Here is a 9,280-nt window from a genome sequence, read left to right on the forward strand (position 1 = left end):
ATATATATCCCCTACTAGAACCAGACATATCATAAGCAAAGAACAGACTTGACTAGGCTTAGTGAAGACATGAGGAAATTGGTGATGGCATGAAGAAAATTCCTACATGAGCAGACCCTAGAACTGGACTTTCTGGATTTGAATGCCAAATTCATTTACAAATTGCTCAATAACTGTGGGTCTGTGCTTCTCCATCAGTTAAAGTAAAAATGCAAGTAGTGCTCAATCCTTATGGTTGTTAAGATTTCAAGATTTAATATATGCATATGTGTATAATACTTGAAAGAGTGCCTGACACATGCACAGCTTCATGTGTTATAGATTAATCCAGTTTAGGAAATAAATTATCCATAGGATCAAAATGCTAATAACTGCCAATATTGAAGAGTATAAATGGAGCAAGGAAACAAACACATTTTATGTTGTTTTTCTCAAGGGCTTCAGGCTAAGGTTGACATTGCTGTAATTTATATATAAATGATTTATGATAGAGCCAAGGTTTAGGTTAAAATCTCATACATAACTATATAAGCTGCTGAGTGTATAGAATACCAATGCAATTTTATAACAAATCATGTATTTGTAATACTGACAGCATCTGTGTAATACTTAAATTGGCTATGTGGATCAATTTTAATAATGACATTTGGAAAAATGAATCCCTATGGTTTATTTGATTAAAAAATAAGTTTACTTTAATGCGTATACACATTTGTGTATGTATATATATACACAGAGGCCTAGGAATGAAGTCCCATGTATATAAATCATTGGCAAAACATTACTTTAAAGAAACTGTTCAATCTTACAGCATTTTCATTGCACTGAAAGGAGCAATTGGTTGAATTGTAGGCCCTTTTGATGTTGACACATTCACCATTGTTGCACACCTAGAAATGAAGTAACCAGTATGAATTAGAATGACTTGGTCTTATAAAATTCCATATGTACAATCTTCCATGGAAGTAGAAATCCACTATAAATGTGTGATAGTTATTTTTTTAAATGGGCATTTAAAAATTGCTATACATAATCTTATTAATTATTAAAATATATATGCCCTAATTATATCCCCTTTTGTTGTTGTTGTTAATTGCCATCGAGTTCGTTCCGACTCCAGTAACTCCATATAGGGTTTCCAAGGAGCATCTAGTGGGGTTGAACTGCTGACCTGGTTCACAGTCCAGTGCTGATCCTACAGTGCCACAACAGGAGTCCAATTATAGTCCCTGGATGACACAATTTTTCTGTGGACTAAAGGTTGGCATTTTGTACCCATTGAGTTGAAACACAAGGTCAGCAGTTCAAATTCACCAGCCGCTCCTTGAAAACTCTACACAGGATCATTAAGTTGAGTCAGAATTGACAGAAGACAATAGATGTATACCCTTATTACTTTGATATTAATCTCTCAGAAATTCTACAATCACAATTTGAACAATTGCTTCTATTATTTATATTAAATTCTCCTTTTGATTTGATATATGCTAAGGATCTATGATTGTTATACACAAATGATTGTTAGGTATAACAATGATTTTTTATATTTAGTAACTTGTTTTAAGTTTTTGTTTTATTGATAAACTTGATCAATAAAATTGTTGCTTTGGGGTGGTACTTGGCATAACTTTGAGCATTTATTTAATATTTAATTGTTGGTTTTTGTTGTATAGTTTTGCTATTTCATTTAACTAAGTGCATATACATTCTTCTTTGTCACCAATTCAGATTTTTAAAAGTATTTTAAAGATGAAGATTTTAATTTATTCATATTTCTTGTAATATGTTATATAGTTAGCCTAAACATATCATTTTAGGCTTATCTTTTATTATGTCACTTCTAGTCTATAATTACTTGTTTATAATCTGAAAACTATATATCCAAATTATTAAAGATTAACTCAGTTTACCTTATCTTTAATTTAAAAATTTGAGCTCACCTAATTATATCATTTTCAAGAACAAATCAGCATTATTAACTTCTGCTTGTAGAAAATAAAAACTCCAGTATATTTACTTCCTTTCTTTCTGTGATGGTTAAGGGTTTATATCAACTTGAGTGGGCCAGGATTCTCTGCGGTGTGTCAGTTGAGATGTAGCTATACCTATAATTAGATCTAATATAAAGTAATAGCCTCTATGATGAGATCTGTTATGAACAGTCAATCAATTGAAAGGAAGTTTCCTTGTGGATGTGGTCTGTTCCTAATATATTAGATACTCAAGCAAAACTTGCTTGCTTTCTGCTGCGATCTTGCATCTAGCTTGTCTTCTAACATCCAGGTCTTTGGACTTGAACCAGTGTCCTGCCCTATTACTTGTTAATTCTGGCAGTCATCAGCAGTCTTTCTTCTTGCCTGCCTGTCTGCCTGCATACTGTCTTACCTGCTGATTTTTGGTCATTTGACCTGGATCTCTATAACTGTGAGCCATTTCCTTGATATAATAGTCTTTTTATATATACATATGTAAGTTTCACTGGTTTTGTTTCTCTAGATAACCCAGCCTAAGAACTCTCCTTAGTTCAAGTATAAATTAAGAGTTTATATTTGTGATAATATAATTATTCATTATTCAAGATATTATTAACATTTGTATCATAAACATATTAACAATGCAGCTATTGTTATGTGTAATGCAACTATGGAGTTGATTCCCACTAATAGTGACCCTGTATATAAGGTTTGCAGGAGTTCTGGAGTGGTAGGGTAATTCACTGGTCCATAAGGTCCATAAGGTCAGTTTGAGCTGCAAGGTCGGTGGTTCAAGCTCACCAGCCACTCCTAGGAAATTCTATACAAGGTTGCTATCAGTTGGAACCAACTTGAAGGCACTTAACAATAAACAACATAGGGTTTCCAATGAGGGCTGTTGAGTTTAAACTGCTGATCTTTTGGTTAACACTCCAGTGCTTATCCTACAGCACCACAACAGGGCCACAAGGTTGGTGGTTCAAGCTCACTAGCTGCTCCTTGGAGACCCTATAGAGGGTCACTATAGGTCAGAATCAACTCAACAGCACTTAACAACAACATGCATTACTGTAAGGATTCCTGGTGGACAATGGCTGTGTTCAGTTGCTAATCAAAAGTTGGTAGTAAGAACTTAGCAAATGACTCTGGGCGATAAAAACAAAAGAAAACAAAACAAAAACAAACTGGTGATATGTTCTCATAAAGCTAATAGCCTAGAAAACAAACACTGTGGGGCAGTTTTACTTCATCACATGGCATCACTATAAGTAAAAATCTATTTGATAGCATCTAACAACACACCTACTGTTGATAAGTCCAATTTTGATTTGTAATGACTCTGTAGAACAGATTAGGACTACCCCATGTTGTTGTTGTTGTTGTTAAGTGCCTTCGAGTCGGTTCTGACCCATAGCGACCCTGTACAGGGTTTCTGAGGCTGTAAATCCTTACGGGAGCAGAAAGCTTCATCTTTCTCCCGTGGAACAGCTGGTAGTTTCGAACAGCTGACCTGGTGGTTTACAGCCCGATTTGTAACCACTATGCTACCAGAGCTCCTTAGGACTACCCCAAAGAGTTTACAAAAGAGCTCTGGTAGCATCCTGGTTATGAGTTGGGCTGCTAACCTCAAGGTCAGCAGTTCAAAACTACCAGCTGTTCCTCAGGAGAAATAAGAGGCTTTTTGTTCCCATAAAGATTTACAGCCTCGGAAACCCTATACAGGGTCACTATGAGTCAGAACCTACACCGCAGCACACTACCATCACCACCACCATAGAGTTTACAAGGCTGTAAATCCTTATGGAAGCTGACTGTCACATCATTATGCTGTGTAGTTGGTAGGTTCAAACCCCTGACCTACTATCAGCAGCTGAGTTCTTCAACCAATGCGCCACCATGGCACTCAACAGCATACATCACTGTATACTCTCTAAACCCTCAATTGTCGGAGTGCCATCCTATTCCTTACTATCTGAATAGCAAATTTGTTGTATGTATAAAGGGGTTTAAAAATTTGTTCAAAAGTGAAATGAAAAGATAATGGAATTTTTCTACAAAGTTTTTGAAGCCCTATGGTATGGTCCCAATACTTCTATTCCAAAAAGTTCTATAGCTACTGTTGCATTATCTTCTGACATTTCTTGTTGGAAACATTGTTTGCCTTTTTTTAAACGTATAGAACTTTCATTTTTTAAGTTCTTGATATTCATTACAGGAGAGCAAGTCTAAGTGCTCATCTTGTTCTTAGAATTTTTTCTCATACTAAGTGAGGCATTTTGTTTTGTTTTCTTAATACATTCTTCAGTTCAGGAATATTTTTTGTAAGTTGTGTTTTTTTTTCCCCCTCTACTTTGTCTTATTTATCCAAAATTACTATTAAATCTCTATTTAGTGTCTTAGAACATCTTTATTTTTCTGAGCTTTTATTGACCATTCCACTTCTCTATCACATTTTATGAATGTTGCTCCTATAACTTTCACGTTTATGTATTGTGGTACAGGGATTGAAGGGACTTCATACCACAGAGAAAAACCATTCAATTTCAAATAACTTTCCCGTGTGTATATACAGGTAGGAACTGTAGGTTAATGTGCTAGACTGCAAAGTCAGTTTGAACTGCAAGGTCCAGTGGTTCGAGTTCACCAGCTGCTCTTTGAAACTCTTATACAGGATTGCTATGGGTCAGAACCAATTCAATGACACTTAAAAACAACAAAATATGTAACTATGTATATGTACATATATGTATAAATGTGTGTGTACATGCATGTATATATGTAGTATAGATTAGGTATATGGAGTCCTAGAGTGGCACTGTGGGTTAATGTACTCAACAATAACAACATTGTATATATATACACATACACACAAAACATACAAACTGCACTGAGTTGAATCTGACTCATAGCGACTTTATATAGTGTTTCTAAGGCTGTAAATCCTTATGGGAGTGGAAAGCCTCATCTTTATACCATGAAGCAGCTGGTGTGTTTTAACTGCTGACCTTGTGGTTAGTAGTTCAGTGCTTATTCTACAATGGCAAAAGGACTTGCTTGTTTTCTCTCTCTCCATATATATACACATATATGTTGTTGTTGTTAAGTGCCGTGGAGTCGGTTCCGACTCATAGCGACCCTGTACAGGGTTTCCGAGGCTGTAAATCTTTACGGGAGCAGAAAGCCTTATCTTTCTCCCGCGGAATAGCTGATATATTCTAACTGCTGACCTTAAGGCTCGCAGCCCGATTCGTAACTACTACGCTGCCAGAGCTCCTTATATACATATACGCCAGACTGCAAAGCCGTTTGAACTGTAAGGTCAGTGGTTCAAGCTTCACCAGCTGCTCTTTGGAAACCCTATACAGGGTCACTATGGGTCGAACAGACTCAACAACACTTAACAACAACAACATACATATAAATTAAACACAAAATAATTATGCTGTCTATACATTCTTTTGTTTATAAACCTTGATGTTATTTACAGTATAAATTCTAAAAGTGTCCTCTTGACATTATAACCCTTTCCAATCTGCTCTGATTGTATATGTTCAGCCTTGACTCCATGTCTCAGTCACACTAGAATTGTCACATTTATCTAAGTATTCCATATGCATTTTATCTTTGCATATGGTGTGGGTGTTTCATTATAAAAAGTCTTTTGCCATTTTATGTGTTTAAAAAGAAATCTTGTTCAAGTCAAAGTTGAAATGTTACGTGATTTAAGACATCATTCCATGTTTAATAAGCAAAAATGTCAATTCTCCCTCTGGACTCCAAATATGCAATGGCCATTATGAAAGCATTTTTGTTCAGTTGTAATGACCTGTTTATTTTAATTTACAAACTTCTCAGGTAAACTCATATCTACCCCCTCTGTGCACACAACAGTTGTTGGAACTACAGTTGTTGTTAGGTGCCATCGAGTTAGTACCGACTCATAGCAACCTTATGCACGGCAGAACGAAACACTGCCCAATCCTGGGCCAACCTCACTATAGTTGCCACGCTTGAGCCCATTGATACTGCCACTTTACTAATCCATCTCGCTGGAGATCTTTCTCTTTTTCCCTGACCCTCCACCCACCCTAGTAAACATGATATCCTTCTCCAGCGACTGCTCCCTCCTGACAATATGTCCAAAGTATGAGAGACAAAGTTTGGCCATCCTGGCCTCCAGAGAGCACTCTGGCTGCACTTCTTCCAACACAAATCTGTTTGTTCTTTTGGCAGCCCATGGTACTTTCAATGTTCTCCTCCAACACCATAATTCAAAAGCATCAATTCTTCTATGGTCTTCCTTACTCACTGTCTATATAGTACATATTGACATAGCCATTAAATATGGTAATGAATTTTAAAAAATGGAATATATAATGATGCAGTGTTGCATTTCTTAGAAACAAAATTAAATCTAATTTCATTAGATGTCTTCTGTAAAATACTAATTAAGTGCATTTATAACAATTAAATTGCTATATTGGGATCCTAGTGTAGCACTGTGGGCTAATCCTCTGAACTACAAAGTCGGTTTGAACCACAAAGTCCATGACTCAAGTTCACCAGCAGCACCTTGGAAACTCTATACAAAGTCGCTATAGGTCTGAACCAACCTGATGGCACTTAACAACAACAACGTAGCAATTAAATATCTTTTGGGGAAACTAAGATTAAACAAAATGAATATTGATAACATACTTATTACTATGCTAAAATGGTCATTTTCTCCCCTATTTTGTTATCTATAGACTCCTCTAGAGCCAATTGTTGTGAAATGCCGTCAAGTTGGTGTCAACACATAGTGACCCTGTATAGGGTTTCCGAGGAGCAGCTGGTGAGCTTGAACCACCAACCTTGTAGTTCAAATGGCTTTGCATCTGGCTCATTAACCCACAGCGCCACACCAGGACTTGCTTTTAAGTAGCTGAAATAAGAAGTTTTAATAAAATAATGGACTTTTCATCTTACCTTTTCATCTCCACATTTTGTTCCAGGAGCAACCAGGCCAACATCTTCAGAATTATGGTTAAAAAAATAGGTTCTGCATTCGACAGTTGCATTCTCCTTTGGAACCTGGAGGTGATAGATCTTATCTTCGCCCCATTGAGGTGAGTGCTGTCCTCCAGCACAGTATATCTTTCCACATTTGACATCTCTGAGGAAAAGTGAGGTTATTCTCAGACTTGTGGCCGGAAATAGAATTTTATAGGCTAGGCTGGCACATTTTGAGACCCAGGTTTGTCAGCAGATTGAAGAGGGCCAGAAGTTGGTCCATTAAAGCCCTGACTTTGGAACTGAGATGAGTAGATATAACCCATAGATGAATCACATTTATTTTTGATTTCTCAGTAATTCTCACAAATCAATATAAAAGTTCAAGTTTACAAAAGAATATCTATTACCAATAATTTGAATTACCATAACTTCATTCATTTCACTAACATTTCCTTATTCTTTTTACATAGGGCACGTAGGTTGATTTTCACAGCAAGCCTGTGAAGTTGCTATAATTGTTGTTGTTAAGTGCTGTCCAGTGATCCTGTAATAGAATTTCCAAGGAGCAACTGGGGGGTTTGAACATGTGGTTCACAGTTCAGCGCTAATCCTACAGTGCCACACCAATACAAGTTAGTCAGCAACAAAAAGAGAAGTTAACTGTCTGCCCATATTTGAATAATTTGCATGACTTGAACTTGACTGTAAGACTTTTTGTTGTTTTTATCATTTTCACTCTAAACCCTGCTTTGTGGCACATAAAAATCCTAGTAGAATGCTAGACCACACTTTCAAGAATGGTTCAGCTCATGATTTCCTCATTCTGGCTGTAAAGTCTGATTCTTTCCTCTGTCTTCCAATTTGGGAGCCCTTATGTAGTAGCGGGTTCAGTGTTGGGCTGCAAACTGAAAGGTCAGCAGTTAAACTCCACCTACTGCTCCTTGGGAGAAAGACAAGGCTTTCTTTCTGCTCCAGTAAAGATTTACTGGAGAAATGCTATACAGGGTCACCATGAGTTGACTCAGTGACACTCAACTAGGTAATTAACCCTCCCAGTTTCAGCTTCTACCTATCTTTGTTTATATGGCTTCCCTTCTCTTGTTTTCCCATTTTCTACTTAGTTTTTGTTCCTTCATTTATTCCTTTTCCTTATTTTTTATAGAATTTTTTCTCTCCCTTTCTTTCCTATGCATCTTAAATGTTCCTTATCATTCCTTTTTATTTTCTAGGACTTTCAGCTAACAAACATGGTATACAAATGCTGGCTTGTCTAAATGTTCCTCATCATTCCTTCTTACTTTCTAGGACTTTCAGCTAATGAACATGGTATACATATACCAGTTAGTTCTACCAGGAATATGTGCTCTTGCCCTCTGTAATGGTTAAGGTTTTGTATCATATTGACTAAGCCAGGATTTCCAGAGGTTTAGCAGTTGGGATGTTCTTATTCCCATGGTGATGAAACCTGCTACCAGCATAATTAGCTCTATGATAAGGGGCTAGGAGCAGCCAACCAATTGAAGGGATGCATCCATTAAAGTGACCGTTTCAACATAAAGCCAAACAGTCATCACTTGTCGGTGTGTCATGCTGTGGTAGCTTGAGTTGCTGTGATTCTGAGGGCTCTGCCACCAGTATTATAAATAACCAGCAGGGTCACTCATGGTGGACAGGTTTCAGATGACCTTCCAGACAAAGACAGACTAGGAAGAAAGAGTGATGAACTAGTTCCGAATCATTAGTCACTGAAAACCTTATGAATAGTAGAGAAACAGTGCCAGAAAACAGCCCTTCAGGTTGGAAGGCACTCAAAATGAGACTGGGGAAGAGCTGCCTCCTCAAAGCAGAGTTGACCATGATGACGTAAATGGAGTTCAGCTTGTGGGAGTAAGCTCACAGAACCTTCATTTGTTGATGGGGCACAACTCAAAATGAAGGAAACAGCTGTAAACATCCATTGAAAATCGAAACATGGAATGTACGAAGTATGAATCTGGGAAACTTGGAAGTTGTCAAAACTGAAATGGAGTGCATCAACATCGACATCTTAGGCATTAGTGAGCTGAAATGGACTGGTATTGGCCATGTTGAATCTGACAACCACATGGTTTACTATGCAGGGAATGACAAATTGAAAAGGAATGGTGTTGCATTCATCATCAAAAAGAACATATACAGATCAGTCATGAGGTACAACGCTGCATGTGATAGGATAATATCCATGTGCCTACAGGGAAGTTCAATTAATACCACTATTATTCAAATTTATGCATCAACCACTAACACCAGTGAGGATGAAATAGAATAATTCT

The 9,280-nt window shown here is 37.1% G+C and overlaps 1 protein-coding gene across 1 annotated transcript in view; it reads right to left on the reverse strand.

The window, feature by feature from the left end:
* ADAM7 (ADAM metallopeptidase domain 7) overlaps positions 1-9,280 on the reverse strand; it is a 175,222-nt gene that overhangs the window by 27,347 nt on the left and 138,595 nt on the right. Inside the window, exons 17-18 of the mRNA XM_006864442.1 lie at positions 6,942-7,128; positions 810-890 (exon numbers count right to left, since the gene is read on the reverse strand). Coding sequence (XP_006864504.1) covers positions 810-890; positions 6,942-7,128 — 268 coding nt within the window. The remainder of the gene's footprint in view (positions 1-809; positions 891-6,941; positions 7,129-9,280) is intronic.

This window comes from Chrysochloris asiatica, unplaced genomic scaffold (assembly GCF_000296735.1).
Source record: "Chrysochloris asiatica unplaced genomic scaffold, ChrAsi1.0 scaffold00064, whole genome shotgun sequence".
NCBI classification, from domain to species: domain Eukaryota; kingdom Metazoa; phylum Chordata; class Mammalia; order Afrosoricida; family Chrysochloridae; genus Chrysochloris; species Chrysochloris asiatica.